General features: G+C 45.4%; 1 protein-coding gene across 1 annotated transcript in view; it reads right to left on the reverse strand.

The window, feature by feature from the left end:
• The window catches only part of LOC147009534 (uncharacterized), a 62,987-nt gene continuing 42,296 nt past the window's right edge, over nt 1–20,691 (reverse strand). Inside the window, exons 8-11 of the mRNA XM_085861195.1 lie at nt 13,286–13,438; nt 8,092–8,151; nt 7,832–7,975; nt 1–2,429 (exon numbers count right to left, since the gene is read on the reverse strand). Of these exons, the coding sequence (XP_085717321.1) occupies nt 1,492–2,429; nt 7,832–7,975; nt 8,092–8,151; nt 13,286–13,438 (1,295 nt within the window). The 3' untranslated portion in view covers nt 1–1,491. The remainder of the gene's footprint in view (nt 2,430–7,831; nt 7,976–8,091; nt 8,152–13,285; nt 13,439–20,691) is intronic.

The following is a 20,691-nucleotide window of genomic DNA, read 5'->3' on the forward strand; positions in this document are numbered from 1 at the left end:
ACTGCTGTAAAACATTTATGGGCACAATTATCAAAACCATGAAAACCATGTTTTTGGAAGATAATAAAGAGGTATTCAAATTATTTTCTACCATCTTTAACCCAGTGTTATACTCACAAAAATGTGCACGTTGAGAATGAAAATTACAATCGTTCTGGTGGAGGAGAAATCAAGTACATCAGAAATGATTACTCTGAGTTTCCAGGTTTCACAAACAGCATCACACAGCAGGAATTCCTGCAGTTCAAAAGGATTGTAATAAAGTGTTGAAGCAAAAATGTACTGTCCATGTCAAAGTTGTGCAGACTACTACCACTTGGCCACAAACAACACTTGGTCACAGTTGGTGACACTGGCTCAAATTGTAGTGGGTTCTCCTTTGTCCCCAATAGATGCTGTTAGGGGATTCATCCAGCAGAACCTGATAAAAGCTAGAACAAGTACCCAACCTCTGCCCAAAAATATAAACGTGTTTCTGAAGATTGCAATTGAAGGACCCCCGATAGAAAAACGTGGACTTTACCACTTTGATGTTCGTATACCTGTGTTAAAATGATGTTATGTGCAAAAGAAAGATACAATACAGCTTTTTCAAATTGGTGAATGGGTGTGCAAAAGACTCTGCTGCATTCACGATGATTTTAGCAAACCGGATTGAATACATTGTCAGTAAAACTCCACTTTGTGAGCCATGTTTGTTGTGAAGGAACTGAATTGAACGGAGTGTTGTGTCATTCATTGATCGATTCCAAGAAACGCTACTGCTCACGACCATCCACATTTTCTTCATAGTGTCCGCTCACCTGCCTATCCTCGTCTCCCATTTCACTGCCAACCCCTGCAACCTTACTTTTGTCTTCTCAATTTGTGTTTTCTGCCACCCATTCTTGATTAGCTACCAAACATGCTCTCCCTATGGATATAGGTTTGCACCGTTTTCCGAAGTTGTAATGCGGCATCACTGTTAGGCAATACGTGTCGAGCTGCGGTCTGAAGTCACACTTTGTTGCACTGATTCATTTCTTTCTGGCTTCGATAGGGACTTCATAACCTTCCACTCCTCAAAAATCCTATGGTACACTCTTCTGGGGATCACTCGTCTTCTTTCTGCCTTCTGCCTTCTACATGGGTCCTCGTTTTCAATTATCACTTTTGATTTGTTCTTCCACGATTTATCGAAGACTAGGATGTTGAAATTGTTCCAGATGTCCCATTGGATTACTGCACATGCTTTGTTGTGCCTTTGTGTGTACAGCTGTTTTGACATGAGTTTTCTACATCCTGATAGGAGGTGGCTCGTGCTTTCTGTTTCTACCTTGCAGAACCTGCACTTGTCCGATTGACTCAGTCCCACCATTTTTCTTTAAACAATTGGAAGTTTCCTGATCTTGGACCATTATTATGACTCATTCTCCAAGCCATTTAAGCTCACCTCTTATTAGCTCCTAAAATGAGCCTTTTTTGTCTATTCCCAATCTGTCTCAGCTCTTTCTATGAATGTTCCTGCTCTTCCGTAGTACTCCCATTTGTCGGCGTGTATTTGCTGATTTTTCGGCTTGTATTTTTCCTTCGTCTTTTTTGCAATCGTTGATCTGTGTCATTCTCTCCAGTGTGTAATTTTTGATGATTGTATAAAGTTGATGAATGAGCAAACACTTTACTGCACACAGAACACTTGTGAGGTTTCTCACCCGTGTGTGCTCTTTGATGAACATATAAATGTGACGAACTAGCGAACGCCTTCATGCAGAAAGAGCACTTGTGTGGTTTCTCACCCGTGTGAATTCTTTCGTGTATTTTCAATTGCGAGATGAAAGCGAAAGCTTTGTTGCAGAATGAGCACTTGCATGGCTTCTCAGATTGGTTATAACCTCCATTTGAATGTTTGTGCATTCTTTGATGCATGTTTAAATGTGTTGATTGTGGAAAGGCTTTAGGACACAAGGTACACTTGTATGGTTTCTCACCCGTGTGTGTTCTGTGATGAACATCCAAATGTGATGAACGAGTAAACGCTTTCAAGCAGTTAGAGCACTTGTATGGTTTCTCACCCGTGTGTGCTCTTTGATGAACATCCAAATGTGATGAACGAGTAAACGCTTTCATGCAGGTAGAGCACTTGTATGGCTTCTCACCCGTGTGTATTCTTTGATGTATTTTCAATTGTGACATAAAAGGGAAATCCTTGCTGCAGGTAGAGCACTTGTGCGTCTTCTTGTGTTGATTGGAATCTCCATTTGCGTTGTTGTACTTATGTGGTCTCTCACTTCCTTGAATATTCTTGAGGGTCTCTGCACAACTTCGGCAAGTGTGGTTGGGAGACACGCTGCTAAACTTGTCAGTTTCTTGACATGTGGTCCGTGTCTTGTGTGGATTGAAAACTTCCAGGTCAAACAACTGGGAACACTTGGAACAAGAAACCAGTTTCTCTGTAAAGACAAGTCACAAAAAGCATCAAACATTCATCCAACATTGAAAAATAGGGGCAATACCCCTGGGCGCTCACGTGGTAGAACGATACTGAGGAGGAAGTCAACGTGGGACGGAATCAGCAAAATGTACCAATGAACCAATGTTATAGCAAATACCTATTTTGGGATGCAATCCCCCCTGTAAATCCCCTTTTACCCTGATACACACATATAAATATATATATATATATATATATATATATATATATATATATATATATATATATATATATATAAAAGCATGAACAAACTTTGGTACCTCATGAGTGGTGAAAGTTGTGGTCATGTTTCATTGAAATCGTGTGTGTAGTTTCAGAGGAGAAGTTGCAAGGGTTTGTGGACGGACGGACGGACAAACAGACGATGTGCCATCCCATAAGCTCCCCAGAACTATGTTCCAGGTGAGCTGCAAATGGAGCATAATCGACACAATGGACACAAGCAAGGAAAATGGACAAGATGGCATTCCTCCTCGTTTCATGAAGGAATATGCTTCTAAACTTGCATCTGTGCTTGCTCGTTTATTTCGTTTTTGTGACAAAAAAAAACATCCAAACCTTTCCTCTTTCCTGGAAACATGCCTTAGTAGAGCCGATTTAAAGAAAGGCAATCATTCAAACCCTTCCAACTTCCGTCGTATTTCTCTGACTTCTACTGTTTCCAAAGTCTTTGAAAGTCTTCTCAATTCCCATTTCCTCAAGCATCTTGAATCTCACAGTGTTCTTTCTGACCACCAATATGGCTTTAGCAAGGCAAGATCTATCAGTGATATCCTTTCTTATATTATGAATGTCTGGGCTTCTTCTCTGAGAGACTTTGGACAATTATTTGTCATTGATCTTGATATCTCAATAGCCTTTGACAGAGTTTGGCATCGGGGTCTGATATCCAAGCTTCCCTCTTTCGGCTTTCCTCCTTCACTCTGCTCTCACAAATGGAGCTTTCTTTCCGACCGCTCTATCTCTGTAATTGTTGATGGCTCAACATCGACCCCCTTCCCTATCAGCAGCGGTGTACCTCAGGGTTCCGTTCTGTCTCCAACACTCTTTCTTCTTTCAATGAACGACCTTCTTTCTTCCACAAATAACCAAATGCATTCATATGGTGATGGCTCAACATTGCATTCCTCCATGTCTTTCCCATCTGTCCCATCTTCCCTCACTCGATCTACATCTCGTTTCATCACAGCCACCTCTTTAAATTCGGATTTGGAGAAGATCTCCCAGTGGGGCAAATATAATCAAGTTAAGTTTAATGCTTCAAAAACTCAATTTCTTCCCATCTCTCGCTCTAAAACTCCTCTCAACTCTCCAATTACACCAAGTGATGCAATAAACTTACTAGGTATAACTCTAACTTCAAATTTATCCTGGAATCCACACATTACGCAAATAGCTAAGTCTGCCTCGAAGAAATTAGGAGTCCTGTTCAGATGTCGAAGATTCTTCTCCTCTGAACAGTTGCTCCAACTATATAAGGGATTGATTCATCCTTGTATGGAGTACTGCTCTCACATCTGGGGAGGTTCCAGCTCCACATACTTACTGGACAGAATTTCATCCAAAGTTATCCGACTTGTCAACTCTCTCAATCCGACCTCACAACTCGACCCGCTCAAATTACACCGCAAAGTTGGCTCTCTTTCTCTTTTCTATAGATATTACTTCGGTTTCTGCGCCCAAGAACTTGCTGCTCGTGTACCTCCACCATTAGCGAGACAACAAAATACTCGACAAGCCACTACATCACATGATTATTGTTTGGGAATTGGCAACTCAAGGGTGGGCAATTATGATGATTGTTTCTTCCTCTTCACTGTCAAACTCTGGAACTCTTTATCTTCTCATGTCTTTCCAAATAATTATGACCTTTCCAAATAATGTAACAATATGGAACTCGGTCGCAAGTGTTAGGATCGACCGTGACAGACTTGATTGCCATGATGAAACGATCTTGAATACACATCTCGTATCACATGGTTAGAGAGTCATAAACTTGTCTTTAAAACTTATGAATCCTCATAATTTCAATTGATTTCCAATTTCCACAGCATGCATTGGTGAAACTCAGACTTTTCAAACGTTGGATTCATATTTGCATCCAATCAATCCTGAGTAAAGGGCAGAAATATAAATTTCAGAATGTTTTCTGGGAATTTGAAATGGAACCGATAAACCTGTCCAGCTAACATAAACAAGTCCACTAGGGTGCATAGTACAGCAAAACCATTAAATATCGCGGGTTTCGACGACCAATCGCGGGCAACCTATTGTGCTCCAATTTCGTAATCGTGGAATTTCATTTTGACCACTCACAGTTTTTGGGCTGAGATGAGTCATCGTTTGCATCCAGTGTGTGTACGATTATTTCCCATTACGAGCTTTGGGTGGTTTCTCGGGCACCATTTTTAATGGCGCCAAAACATAAAGCGATGGATAAAGTTAGTTGTGCTAAAAGGCAGAGGAAGGTTGTTAGATCGGTTGGCTCGAGGTGAAACTGCGGCATCTGTGGGTTGCCATTACGGGATCAATGATTGTTGGTAGAACCTTCCCCATCATTCTCTTCCTCATTCCCAAACCTTCATTTTCCTTCATACCTCATTCCCAAACCTTCATTATCCGACACCTGTACTCGAACCGCCATTATCAAACACCCATTCTCAAACCATTATTTTCCAACACCTAGACTCGAATCCCCATTCTCATGCTTCATTCTCAAACCACGTCGCCTCACCGGTATTTCAACCGAATCATTGCCACTTTAGCATTATAATGGTTGTGGTTCTTCGCCGTTCCAGCATCCCAGTCAAAACGGATCAAAAGAGGTGCTTCCTGAAATGCAGCAACCAAGCCGAAGGCTCCAAGGGCTGGTTTGAGAAATTCAAAAGAAGATTCAGCCTCCATCACATAAAATTAGTCGGGGAAGCAGCATCGGTCAACCGTGATACTGAGAAAAATTCCCCACCGTGGCTCATAAAACTAATCGAGGTAAAAGGATTTTATGCTGGAGCAGGTTTTTAACGCTGGCAAGAAGGGATTATTCTGCAAGAGGATGTCATCTGATACCTTCCTCTCCAAGCAGGAAAGATCTGCTCTGCAGTTCCAAGGTAAAGTGGTTAAGGATCGTCTTACCCTTCTCTGCTATGGCAATGCTGCAGGTGACTTAGTCATAAAGCGAATGCTGCACTTCTGATTGCTGAATCTCCATCCCCATCCCCCTGCTCACCCTGCCCGCACTCCACCCTCCCACTCAACAGCATCATCATCTCAATCTAAGTCTTGTGTTTTCTATTTACGACAGACTAGGACGAGTCCGTAATGTTCTTACCCTTACCTCCCTCGCCGTTTTCTAAAAAAAAAAATGTTTTTTTAAAGGACCGTTGCCTGAAGCCTCTCTATCGAAGCTTGCACAGCATACCCACCCCGCCGACCTCCAACCGGATGACCATTACACCCTGCTTGTGAATTCTGCCATCCGTGATCAGCTCTTGATGCTACCTTCGAGGCCAATGCGGTCTCGCTCCCTGAGCGTGGCTGGAAGGCCCGCGTTATTATGTGGTCCCCCAGCACACTCGTAGCACTTCTGCATGTTTGTCAGAAACGGGTTCTTTCTGCTATGCAGAATGACCCTGCACTGATGCAGATGCTCAACATAGAACATGATGGGGCGGTCAAGTCCATGTTTGCATCCCTGCTGTCCGGGCCCAGGCAGTTGTTATCTGTCAACCTGACCACAGCTACTGATCTCCTCCCTCAATACCTTGTTAAGGCTGTTTGGGAGGGATTGGTGTGAGGTCTTCACCTTCCTGAATGGATGGCAAAGGTTGGCCGCCTTAGGCTTGGGGAACAGTTGGTAACATGGCCTGATGAAGAGGATGCAACCACGAAGATGGAGATCATGATGGGTCTTCCCCTTTCGTGGTGCATCCTGAATGTGGTCCACCTGTGGTGGTCGGCATAGGTGATATGCACTGCACAAGCCACCAAGCCTGCCCCTGGATGTTCTCCCACATGTGATCTGCCCAGTCCCAATGTCATCAGGGACCCCTGAGGCCTTTATGACTCCCAGCCCTTTCGGATTTGCGGTGATGATCTGCTCGCCACATGGAATCCACAAGTAGTGCAGGTCTACAAGTCCTTAGTTGCCGCTTGCGACGGCCGATTCTCGAAAGGCAAGCACCTCGTATCGGAGCACTATGGAATCTTCCTTGAGGAGATCTTTCATATCCAGTGGGTCCCACAGGAGCCCATTTTGGGGGTTCCTGTGCGAATCTGCCCCCCTCCTCCCCCGCTACCCTATCACGCTTGACTGGTCATCTGTTGAGCATAAGGCGGAGTTTCCAGCGACTGCAGATCTCCGGATGGACACGCATTGGTGAGTCTTTGGGTGGTAGGCCCGTGCTTTTCCCCTAAATGTGGTTGGTTTTGACTCGGTTCCGATTGTTCGGGACCTTGTCTGACCTCCCCTGGTGGGTGGTGCTCGGGCCTGCCACCTGGGACCTTACCGCGAGGTGACCGTCCTGAGACAAGCATTGTGGAGATCTGCCGAACCATCCATCCGGGCTTAGCCTGGTGGGCATGGTCTCAGGGACTTGCTCCACAAGTAGAGTTTTTTTTTTAGCTTTGGAACGAATTTTAAAAGGTAAAAATCTTGTGTTTTTGTTTAATTTACACTGTTTATTTTAGTTTCATATTTATTTCAATGTTAACATGCTTTATACATCTTACATGTTTATTTCATTTATAATGTGTTTATTTCTGGCTGCTGTCCACCTTCCCTTTATGTTTTATCCAAGCCCAGGAACAGAACCCCCAATTTCCCATTGGCTCTTGGTTTCCACTCTCGCGGTTTTAACTATCACGGCATTTTCCAGAAACGTAACTCTCTTCTTCTTTCGGCTGCTCCCGTTAGGGGTCGCCACACCGGATCATCCGTATGATCCGCATAGTGATTTGGCACATGTTTTACGCCGGATGCCCTTCCTGACGCAACCCCGGTCGCCTCTTATGACACAGGGATCTGGTACACCTATTTTAACAAGGGTATACACCGGCCCAGTACACTGGTACTCATTTCGCCGACCTCGGAAGGATGACAGGCTGAGTCAACCCCCTGGTGTATTAATTCAGTGGCTCAACGGGGCTTGAACTCAGGACCTTTTGGATCCCAAGCCGCTGCCCTAACCACTGCGCCAACACCAGGCTCATTTTCCAGAAACGTAACCCCCACAGTATTTGAGGGTTCACTGTACTTAAATGGATTTGTAATTCTGGAGGAATGGGAACAAAATCATTTAATGGTCAAAAGAACAAATGAAACACGTAAACAGTGTGATGTGTTCTCGATGAATCTCGACTTACCTTCGAGCAGCTGAGCAGCTTTGCTGGACTCCCAGGGAGGAGAATCATGTGGTTCCTGCTTGACATGCTCATTGCTCAAAGCATCCTGGGAAGACTGAAGAAAGGTACTTTTGAATTTTTTTGAATTATCCAGATGAGCTTCACCTGCAAACCAACAGGTGATGCCGCTGTTCGTCATTTCTAGTCCTGAAGGCAATTGGATCATTTTTATTCACATTGAACGAGAACAGAAGGATTGTTGAAGTTGTTGTTGTTCAGACCTTTGACAAGTGAGGAATTATCAATGAACTCGGACCCCACCTTCACTTCCACAATAAAATCTGAAAACAAAAACATCCCATTCAAGCAACTTTACGGAGCATTTCCAAACAAACTCATAATCACAATACATGCCAAGTCCAGCAAGTATTTACTTTGATGATGACAGACGGAAAAGAGAAGAATGTTTCAACAGTGGAAAACATTTTGATGAGAGAGAAGGCCAATGAGGGCCCAGAAGTGATATTCACAGTGTGTGCAGATCTGGTGGTACCTGGAACGGGGTTGATCAGAGCTTCACGGTGCCTTTGGAGGCTATCTTGCTTTTTCTGGGTCTGAGTTTCATCAGCATGTTATGCTTCATATTAGACCAGGTGATGTCACTGTACACGGTCCAGCGCTGCAACTTCCCAAGTGTTGACTACAATGCCGGCTGCTTTGGGATGCCTTTTGACAACATTTTTGTACCGCAGCCGTGAACTCCCTCTTGCTCGAGAGCTGGATGAAAGTTCTCCACAGCAAACTGATTTTGGTAGTCTGTACTCACACATGCGGTTTTCCACTTTTTTGAACAGATAGTTGAGGCTCGTGGAAAGAGCTATGACAGAATGCAATGGAACAAAATGGAACGTTCTATTGTTTTGTTTTATGAACCTCTGTGCCGCCAACACATTTCGCTGGTCCTGTGCTGGAACAAGCAACTATCTTTTTTTTGTATACATATTGGATGCTCGTGGAAGAGCCAGAATTAGTATGCTGAATGGATCAGGATGCAATGGGACAAAAAGAACAGTTAAGAGAGGGGGGAAACACCAACAGCAGAGTTGAAGGTCAAGTTTGAGGAAAACTTGGACAAACAATGTTCTACCCCCCACAGTTTTCAGCAATTGTATGGACTGGCTTCTGGGGAGGATGTTGGAGAGATCAAGCTGCAGTGCAATGTTTGGGAATGTTGAGATCTCTGACCTTGATTTCACAGATGATGGAGTCATCTTTGCGGAGATGCTGGATGTCCTTTTGGGGGCCCTCGAGGTGATGAATGAGGAGTCTGAGCCACTGGGACTATGGGTTTCCTGGGTCAAAACTAAGATCCAGACTTTCAATGACATTTTGGATGCTGCTATCTTGTCTGTACCTGTTTGTGGTGAGGATATTAAGGTCATGAAGAGATTCACTTACCTTGTTAGTGATATTCATATCTCCGCATGTTGGGAGCCAGAGGTCAATAGACATCTGTGTTGGGCCTGGGGAGTCATGGATTCACTGGATCATGGGATGTAGCACTGTCTGTACCTGTGCAGGAGGATGAAAGTCTGAGTCTGTCAGTCCTTGGTGGTTCCAGTCTTACTCTATGGATGTGAGACTTGGACTCTGACCAAGGATCTGAGATGGAGACTTAACTCCTTTGGAACCAGGTCTCTTCAGAGAATCCTTGGTTATCAATGGTCACACTTTGTGTCCAACGAGAAATTGCTGTGAGAGATTCAGATGAGATTTGTTACCTGTATAGTCCATGAGCGTCAGATGAGGCTGTATGGACATGTGGCTCGTTTTTATGATGCTGATCCTGTTCACTACATCCCTTCTGTGAGGGAGCCTCGTGTGTGGATGAGGTCAACGAGCTGCCCACTTTCCTCGTGGTTTCAGCAAGTTGATCGGCATCTCACGAAGATGGGGATTGGCCAGGCATCTGCTTGGGGGATGGCCAGACGGAGGCCCCTGGAGTACCGGTGGAAAGTGGATGCAGCGACATGTTGCTGTGGCATATGCTTCCATACCTGACATGATAAAAGGATTTTCTAGATTTAGTCCAGGATTATTTTTTAATCCAGTTTGTAGCTATGCCCACGAGGGGAGTGGGGGGGGGTGCAGTGTATGACCTCTTTCCAAGTAATTATCCCAATATGGTGGAGTAGGTGGAAGTAAGAGTGGACTTTGAGACAAGTGACCAGAACATAATATATGTAAGGATTGTTTGGAGTTGGCGTTTGGGATACCAGAGTAAAGGTACTTTTCTTCAGTGGAATTACTCACTACTCTGCCACCGAAGGTGGACGGATGTTGTGTTTTCACCCTGATTGCTTGTGGCCAGGATATTTCAAAAAGTTGTGGATGGATTCAGACAAAATCTGGTGGACAGGTTGGGTGAGTGACAAGGAAAAATTGATGAGATTTGTGAAGATCTGGATCTGGATACTAGAATTTGTTGTGTTTATTCACCATTGAGAGATAAGGCCCAAAACAATATTGTTGCAGACCCGGGGACGAGGGCGAAGACCATGAGGGGTGGACTACCTCGGGTTCCCACAAGACTCTTCGGAATCGCAGGCCATCACATACAAATAACTTCGTGACGCGGCGGGTCGCTAATCGACCATGAACGCCAATAACTCGACCAGGTGACTTGGGGTCCTCCGTCTAATGAATACCGTTTACCTAAAAGTTACGTGATCTTCCGTAATTACCGGGTGACACGCCATTGATATGTACTTGCTCAAACCGGATCACCTTACCATATCAGATGCAGCCGAGCAGGACTGTCAAGCACGTACTGCTAAGGAAACAGATCGTTGGAGAATAACGTCCCGGCTAAACAAGGGTTTGATCCATGCTGGACAAATGGAAGAAAACACAAAAACGAGCTGGGAACATTTCTATACAAAGCATTTATTCACAATCAAGTGAGGAAAGGTATGTGGCACATTGAATGCGGTTTATTTTTATGTACAGCAGGGGATAGCAAGGAATTTGTGGGGTGTGACAAAAGACAAACAATTTTTCAAAAGCAGACACAGAGCAGAGTTGTCCCATTCTATCTTCTAAAATCTTAATTTATGCTAGGACAGGGGCCATCTCACACACTCACACACACACACACACACACACACACACACACACACACACACACACACACACACACACACACGAAGAAGATTAGATAGCCCAGAGAGAAAGAAAGCAGGTGAGGATAAACAACCTCTCAATACCTGGTGCAATCGGCAGACCAACGCAACCCAGAACGCTTAGGGAGAGGTAGGAATACTGGTTGTGTCTAAGGTGTGGGAGTGGGAGGTGTGGTGTAGTGCAATGTTGGGGGCGTGGTGTCGTGCCAGAGAAAAATGGGATTGCGAGTCAGTAATGATGTTCTTTGTGTGTCCAAAGAAGATGGGATAGAAGAGAGAGAGAGAGAGAGAGAGAGAGAGAGAGAGAGAGAGAGAGAGAGAGAGAGAGAGAGAGAGAGAGAGAGAGAGAGAGAGAGAGAGAGAGAGAGAGAGAGAGAGAGAGAGAGAGAGAGAGAGAGAGAGAGAGAGAAGAATAGATGCGTGAGGAGAAAGATCCCTAACCTTGCTTTGTAAAGGTCTGTATGTGTAACGTGTACCTCCATGGGATGCTCTGCATGAGCATTCCCGCCTCGTGATATGGCACGTTATCTCCCGCTTAATTACTTAGCCGGGGCTCGTGGCAACGTGCACTCTGCACCACCTCGTGATATGGCGCATTATCTTCTGCTTAATTACTTAGCCGGGGCTCGTGCCAATGTGCGCTCCGCACTGGTCTGTCTAGCTGCACAGGGGTGGCGGAATGTCGACAACACTGCAGGGAGTCTTGGCAGTCGCCCGGATCAGGCTCTCAAAGAAGAGGAAGAAGAGGAAAAAGAAGAAGAAGCGTGTTCTGGCAATCGCACACTAATTGTGTTTGGGAGAAGAGCGAGACAGGGAGTGAAGCGAAGTGAAGAGGCGAGAGGCGAGAGGCGAGGGGCGAGGAGCAAAGAGTCTCACGGCACCGCACTACTCCTTTAAGAAGCCCCAGGCGAAGGTTGGGGCGAAGACCGGAAAGCGACGCGCTGTGGCCCAAATTCTGCTCCTCTATTGGGCCACAGTGGCCTTAGCCAAGCCCTGCCAGGCTCTGGGACCAAAAACCGTCTCAGTTCTCTACCAGGTTCGGCACGGCTCTGAGCTCCTGATTGAACATAGGGCATGCTCCCTGAGCCGGCACCCAGGCGCTGATCGTGCTCCGAGTGCAGTGTGAATGTTGGATGGCAGCAGACTTTCCCCGTCACCCACGGGCCCCCTTGTGAGCCAAAATGCACACCCGGGCCCCAAACCAAACTCCCGGATCACACTTCACACCCCTCCTCGTTTCCCTGGTCTTGCCATGGTCTGGCGACTGGATGAGGGTTGTATCAATTCTGGATTCTCACCTGGGACATCCCCGGTGAGATGCGGTTGAGCTATTAACATCTGTTGAGTGGTCAAGCATTGCACGGCGCCGAGGACAATCCAAGTCATGCGGTGCTCCTCAAAATAGAGTGCTGAATTGTGGCGATGCAGAGGTACGCGGGGGTGCGGGAATATTTTTCCCATGTGCGGGAGGTGATTGTGGTCAAAGTGGTGAGGTTTGGTGAGCGAGGTGTGAACGAGCGAGGTTGGTAACGAACAGACAAGGGCAGTAGCTGCTAATCACGACGAATATGACGAAGATTGAACATAATGTAGAACATTGCATCCTTAACAAAGTTAGTATTTGTTTGCCTAAAAATAAAAGGTAATTTCAAAATCATATACATGTACGTACTTACTTTAAGACATAACCCAAAGTCATAGTCAACTTTCCACATTCCACATGTATCCGGATGTATTTGTGTAAAAATCGTATTCCAATATAATCATCAATTCATTGATCATTGCAAATAAGTTACTTCAGCCGTCATCGACTATTATTGTACGTAGTATTAATATATGAGGGTTCATCAAATTCAATTTCTCACTCGACGTGATCAGTGGAAGTGCAAAATAGCCATTTTTCAAATTAAAATGGTGGCCATCTTGAAAATATGAAACAGGTCTGATATATACACCTTCAATTTTATCATTATCGGATTCCTTGACCATGAAAACATAGTAGTAGACACCAAAATTGTGTGTGTAAGTGCATTAGAAGTGAAGATACAGCCCAAAGCAGAATTTATCGAAAGTCCGTGGTGGCCATTTTGTTTTTCGCCTCTAAAAAAAATTCCTCAAGGGTGCGAGTCTGGGGCACCCGGCTGATTCTGATTCAGGATAGCTCAGAGATGATGAATCAACCAAAAAAAACTTCATAATGACGCCACAACATGCTTTTTTTCACATTTCCGCTGGACTAAATTAAGCAACAAGTAAACACAGTGTGATGTGTTCTCTGCATAGCTCGGCTTACCTTCGATCGGATGAGCAACTTTGCTGGAATCCTTGGAAGGAGAATCACGTGGTTCCTGCTTCACAGGTATCCAGGGATGTGTCGTCAAAGAATCCTGAGAAGTCTGAAGAAAGTTTGTTTGGAATGTTTCTGACTTCACCACATGAGCTGTACCTGCAACCCACGCGGAAGGTGTTTTGTTTTGTTTTTCCTCCAGAAGGCATCTGTATTATCACCACTCACATTGATCTGTAATATAATAGGAAGTTTTTTGTTGTTGTTCAAACTCTTGGTGATCGAGGAGTAATCATCAACCAAGTCGGACTCCACCTGTACTTCCACAATAAAATCTAAAAATAACATCCCATTCAAAATCAACCTCAAGGAGCATTTATGGAGAGAAAAGTGGTGTTATTGTTGTGATGTCGCCGGTACCCAGAGTATCCCAGGAACTGGTGGCACTTCCCCTAAGCTCAGTGGATGTATTAAGTGTTTGTCTCCTGGCCGGATGTGTTGCTGCCCGGATGCGTCCGGAGACGAACGCCGCCCGGACATAACCAACATCCGGATATGTCCAGAGATACATACTGTCCAGACAAAACCATCGTCCGGATATGTCCAGAGAGAGAGAGAGAGAGAGAGAGAGAGAGAGAGGTATGGGAGGAGTATGCTGCACTGTATTTGGAGAGGGTAGAGCAAGTAAGGGACAAAACGAGAGAGGAGTAGGGGTACGGGAGTTAGCAGAGATAATATTTTATGCTTTATGAACAACACACACACACACACACACACACACACACACACACACACACACACACACACACACACACACACACACACAGACACACACACACACACACACACACACAAACACACACACACACTAGTGCTTCGCCAATATCGGCAATTTTTCGGGAATCAGCATGTTGGAGTCAGTGTGATTACCGACTCCAGTACTTACTGCATACAACCAAGAAACCTTGAGAAGCTTCCACCGACAAGCAATGCTGCATTTGTGTAGATGTTTCAGGGATATGTTCACAAACATTAATCTTTATAAACAGCTGCATGTGATAGGTCTAAAAAAAAAATTTGGCTCGATAAGTTAGAAAACACGTTTATACGACAAACAGCTCGGAAATCGGGTGTGTTTACACAACAACTCCCTCAGGGTGACGGAGCACGAACCCCTCGCTCAGGGTGACGGAGCACGAACCCCTCGCTCAGGGTGACGGAGCACGAACCCCTCGCTCAGGGTGACGGAGCATGAACCCCTCGCTCAGGGTGACGGAGCACGAACCCCTCGCTCAGGGTGACGGAGCACGAACCCCTCGCTCAAGGTGACGGAGCACAAACCCCTCCCTCAGGGTGACAGAGCATAGACCCCTCGCTCAGGGTGACGGAGCACAGACCCCTGGTCCAGGGTGACGGAGCAGAACTCCTCGCTCAGGCTGACAGAGCACGAACCCCTCGCTCAGGGTGACGGAGCACGAACCCTTCAATCAGGGTGATGAAGCACAAACCCCTCACTCATGGTGACGGAGCATGAACCCCTCAATTAGGGTGACGGAGCACTTACCCCTCGCTCAGGGTGACGGAGCACAAACCCCTTGCTCAGGTTGATGGAGCACGAACCCCTTGTTCAGGGTGATGGAGCACAGACCCCTGGTCCAGGGTGACGGAGCAGAACACCTCGCTCAGGGTGACGGAGCACGAACCCCTCGCTCAGGGTGACGGAGCACGAACCCTTCAATCAGGGTGATGAAGCACTTACCCCTCGCTCAGGGTGACAGAGCACGAACCCCTCGTTCAGGGTGACGGAGCACAAACCCCTCGCTCAGGGTGACGGAGCAGGAACCCCTCCCTCAGGGTGACGGAGCATGAACCCCTCGCTCAGGGTGACGGAGCACGAAACCCCTCCCTCAGGGTGACGGAGCACGAAACCCTCCCTCAGGGTGACGGAGCACGAACCCCTCGCTCAGGGTGACGGAGCACGAACCCTTCAATCAGGGTGATGAAGCACAAACCCCTCACTCATGGTGACGGAGCATGAACCCCTCAATTAGGGTGACGGAGCACTTACCCCTCGCTCAGGGTGACGGAGCACAAACCCCTTGCTCAGGTTGATGGAGCACGAACCCCTTGTTCAGGGTGATGGAGCACAGACCCCTGGTCCAGGGTGACGGAGCAGAACACCTCGCTCAGGGTGACGGAGCACGAACCCCTCGCTCAGGGTGACGGAGCACGAACCCTTCAATCAGGGTGATGAAGCACTTACCCCTCGCTCAGGGTGACGGAGCACAAACCCCTTGCTCAGGTTGATGGAGCACGAACCCCTTGTTCAGGGTGATGGAGCACAAACCCCTCAATTAGGGTGACGGAGCACTTACCCCTCGCTCAGGGTGACGGAGCACGAACCCCTTGCTCAGGTTGATGGAGCACGAACCCCTTGTTCAGGTGACGGAGCACAAACCCCTCAATTATGGTGACTGAGCACTTACCCCTGGCTCAGCGTGACGGAGCACGAACCCCTTGCTCAGGGTGATGGAGCACGAACCCCTTGCTCAGGGTGATGGAGCGTGAACCCCTCCCTCAGGTTGACGGAGCACGAACCCCTCGTTTAGGGTAACGGAGCACAAACCCCTAAATTAGGGTGATGGAGCACTTACCCCTCGCTCAGGGTGACGGAGCACGACCTCCTTGCTCAGGGTGATTGAGCGTGAACCCCTCCCTCAGGTTGACGGAGCATGAACCCCTCGTTCAGGGTAACGGAGCATGAACCCCTCGCTCAGGGTAACGGAGCACGAACCACTCAATTTGAACCGAGGATCGGTATTTTCCTTGTGTAACCTGAACCAAGGTTACAATTTGAACCGATGATCGGTGTTTTCATTGTGTAAAATGAACCAAGGTTCCAATTTGAACCGATGATCGGTATTTTCATTGTGTAAAATGAAGCAAGGTCCCAATTTGAACCGAGGATCGTTATTTTCATTGTGTAAAATGAGCCAAGGTTCCAATTTGAACCGAAGATCGGTATTTTCATTGTGTAAAATGAACCAAGGTTCCAATTTGAACCGATGATCGGTATTTTCATTGTGTAAAATGAACCAAGGTTCCAATTTAAACCGATGATCGGTATTTTCATTGTGTAAAATGAACCAAGGTTCCAATTTGAACCGATGATCGGTATTTTTATTGTGTAAAATGAACCAAGGTTCCAATTTGAATCGTTGATCTGTATTTTCCTTGTGTAAAATGAAGCAAGGTCCCAATTTGAACCGAGGATCGTTATTTTCATTGTGTAAAATGAACCAAGGTTCCAATTTGAACCGATGATCGGTATTTTCATTGTGTAAAATGAACCAAGGTTCCAATTTGAACCGATGATCGGTATTTTCATTGTGTAAAATGAACCAAGGTTCCAATTTAAACCGATGATCGGTATTTTCATTGTGTAAAATGAACCAAGGTTCCAATTTGAACCGATGATCGGTATTTTTATTGTGTAAAATGAACCAAGGTTCCAATTTGAATCGTTGATCTGTATTTTCCTTGTGTAAAATGAACCAAGGTTCCAATTTGAACCGTTGATCGGTATTTTCATTGTGTAAAATGAACCAAGGTTCCAATTTAAACGGATGATCGGTATTTTCATTGTGTAAAATGAACCAAGGTTCCAATTTAAACCGATGATCGGTATTTTCATTGTGTAAAATGAACCAAGGTTCCAATTTGGACCGATGATCAGTATTTTCATGGTGCAAAATGAACCAAGGTTCCAATTTGAATCGATGATCAGTATTTTCATTGTGTAAAATGAACCAAGGTTCCAATTTGAACCGAGGATCGGTATTTTCATTGTGTAAAATGAACCAAGGTTCCAATTTAAACCGAGGATCGGTATTTTCATTGTGTAAACTGAACGAATGTACGACGTATTAATACGAACCGAGGACGTGCTATGATATCTTTGCTGTCATGAAATATGATTTTATTTTTTGTTCTTTCAGCTTGTAACAATAAAAGACTTCCGTTTTTGTTTTTTTCTATCTTAGTTTTATTTACTTTGGACTTCCAGCTGGTCGATACATCATGGAGCTATGGCGCATGTGTGTGTATGTTCATGTGTTATGCACTCCTCCGGGACGATTTGACCGAGGATGCTGAAAGTTTTAGGGATTCATGAGGGCATCCTGAAGTTATGCCTACGTGCAAGTTTTGTTTGATTTCATCAAATGTTCAGAAAAATTTGTTTGTTAACCTCCGCCATCGAAGATGGATGGAGGTTACTGTTTTCACCCCTTTCTGATCACCCCTTGTTTGTTTGTTTGTTTGTTTGTTTGTGAACAGTATTACGGAAAAACTCCTCAACGGATTTCGACGAAACTTGGTGGGGGGGTTAGGTCTGGTCCGATCATGCCATTAGATTTTGGACTTTGGTCCAAAATCCAATATGGCCGCTATGGCGGCCAATTTGAAAAAATATTTGAATTTTTTTTTTTGCATTTCTACATGTTTTAAGTGATTTCCAAACCCTCCCCCCCCCCCCAAAAAAAAAATTGTTAGAGAAAAAAAATTTTTGCAAATTTTTTTTCAACAAAATTTAGATTTTTTTTTTGCATTTCTACATGTTATAAGTGATTTCCAACAAAAAAACATGCCAAAATTATAATTGCGGCTGATTTTGGAACTTCAGGTGGATATACCCACGTAAAATCAATTTCTGTCTCAAGGAATCCAGTTATGACGAATGAATTGAGTATAAAAGTTAAAAGTAAAAGGGAAAGTTGCAAACTATAACTCTGTGAGCACTGTTTACATCAAATTGAATGAATCTGATATCAGGTTCACTTGAGTGACCTCGCAGTATTAGCGGCAGAGGTTTTTCACTCCACCGAGTGCTCCCCCTCTAGTTTGTTTTTTTTGCCCTTGTTTTTATTTCATTCTTCCTTTGGAGGGGAGTGGGTGCTTTTGGAATTATCACAGCTTTCTAACGTGTGTGTGTATGTGTATGTGTGTGTGTGTGCATGTGTGTATGTGTGTATGTGTGTATGTGCGTGCATGTGCATGTATAAAGTATGTATATGTATGTGTTTTTATGTATGTGTATGCGTGTGTGTGTGTATGTGTGTGTGTGTGTGTGTGTGTGTATGTGTGTACGTGTTTGTATGTATGTGTATGTGTGCGCGTGTGTGTGTGTATGTGTGTGTATGTGCGTGTGTGTGTGTGTGTACGTGTGTGTACGTGTGTGTGTGTGTACGTATGTGTGTGTATGTGTGTGTATGTGTGTGTATGTGCGTGTGTGTGTGTGTGTGTACGTGTGTGTGTGTGTGTGTGAGTGTGTGTACGTATGTGTGTGTATGTGTGTGTATGTGCGTGTGTGTGTGTGTGTGTACGTGTGTGTGTGTGTGTGAGTGTGTGTACGTATGTGTGTGTATGTGTGTGTGAGTGTGTGTACGTATGTGTGTATGTGTGTGTATGTGCGTGTGTGTGTGTGTGTGTGTGTGTACGTGTGTGTGTGTGTGTGTGTGTGCGAGTGTGTGTACGTATGTGTGTGTATGTGTGCGTGCGTGTGTGTGTGTGTGTATGTGCGTGTGTGTGTGTATGTGTGTGTGTGTGTGTACGTGTGTGTGCGTGTGTGTACGTATGTGTGTGTATGTGTGCGTGCGTGCGTGCGTGTGTGTGTGTACCTGTGTGTGTGTGTGAGTGTGTGTACGTATGTGTGTGTATGTGTGCGCGCGTGTGTGTGCGTGCGTATATGTGTGCGTGTGTGTGTGTAGTTCGCATGTTTTTGCTTCGTTCACGTTAACGACGGGTATTAAATTTTTCGGCAGCGATCAAGACAGCGGTCTGTTGCGGACAGTGGATCAAGACAGCGGACAGTTGCCAATACACCGCCCAAATAAAGGACAGTGCTGGAAGAACGTGCTACAAGCTTGGAGCAAGATCGCGTGTTGGGCTGGTACTCTACTAGTTTACTTATCTAATGCACAGCACGAATCCCCGTACGGGATCCACAACAGTAAGAGAAACAGAACACCTACCGGGTCCCAACTCCGCGTCCTCGCATGGACCGACCCTCGACCCGTGAGAACCTCCCGGACTGAGCGTGTTTCCTCCATCGGAGCAGCTCGGGGATCCAGAGGGGTTCGCGGTGTGCTCCTCACTGGAGACATCTCGGTTCATAACGTCCACCACAATCTAGTACCTCACAGTACGACACAGTTCAACGCACTCGATGGACAACGTGTTCGGACAGTGCACCCTGAAGCGATTTTTGGAGAGATTATTATTTGTAAATGTCCAAGATGCGCAGATTCGCCGCAGATTCGCCGCAGATTCGCCGCAGATTCGCCGCAGATTCGCCGCAGATTCGCCGCAGATCGAAGATTTCATTTAAAACATTCCGGGTTTTGTTTAATCAATAATAATAATAAAAAAATGATACAAGAATTCTGGATCGAACCCCGAATGAGAAACCAATTCGGGTCTTCGTGGACCCTTTCAACACCAAACAACCACCAGAAGTCCACAACGATCGTTACCGATAGGTCGGGGACTCGAGGCAGGGCCGTGGTGGTGGTTATTCATTTATTACAGTCATGGTCAAAAATATTGTCACCCTTGTGCACTTTTTTTCAAATAACTATCAATTTTCTCCAAAAATAAGTTGAAATTGACCAAAGTATTTTGTCTCCATAATTATTTATTTCACTGTCGATATTACAGAACCTTTGTTTTTGATTCAGAACTTAATATATCCTTTTAAATCAGAAAATAAAAAGAAATGGCATTGACAAAATTATTGACACCCGACGCTTAATATTTGGTATCACAACCTTTGGACAAAATAACTGCAGTCAAGCTCTTCCCATAGCCATCAATTTGCTTCCTCCACCTCTCGACTGGCAGGTTGGCCCACTCTACTTGTGCAAACTGTTCCAGTTCTCCAAGATTTGAAGGGTGCCTTCTCCCAACTGCTGTTTTCAGATCCTCCCACAGGTGTTCAATGGGTTTTAGATCTGGACTCATTGCTGACCACTTCAGAACGGTCCACCGTCTTGTCTTGAACCATTCCTGAGTGCTTTTTGAAGTGTGTTTTGGGTCATTGTCCTGCTGCAAGACCCCTGACCTTCGACGGAGACCCAGCTTTCTGACACTGGGTTGAACATTGTGCTCCAAAATGCCTCCTTGGTGATCTCCTGATTTCATGATGCCATGCACACATTCAAGGCACCCATTGCCAGAGGCAGCACAGCAACCCCCAAACATCACTGAACCTCCTCCATGTTTTACTGTTGGGAAGGTGTTCTTTTCTTTGAAGGCTTCATTTTGTTTTCTGTAAGCATAGAGATGATGTGCTTCACCAAAAAGCTCTAATTTGGTCTCATCTGTCCACAAGACATTCTCCCAGAAGGATTTTG

Source organism: Eptatretus burgeri, chromosome 17 (genome assembly GCF_056783735.1).
Source record: "Eptatretus burgeri isolate ZD-2024b chromosome 17, Ebu_testis_v1, whole genome shotgun sequence".
NCBI classification, from domain to species: Eukaryota; Metazoa; Chordata; class Myxini; order Myxiniformes; family Myxinidae; genus Eptatretus; species Eptatretus burgeri.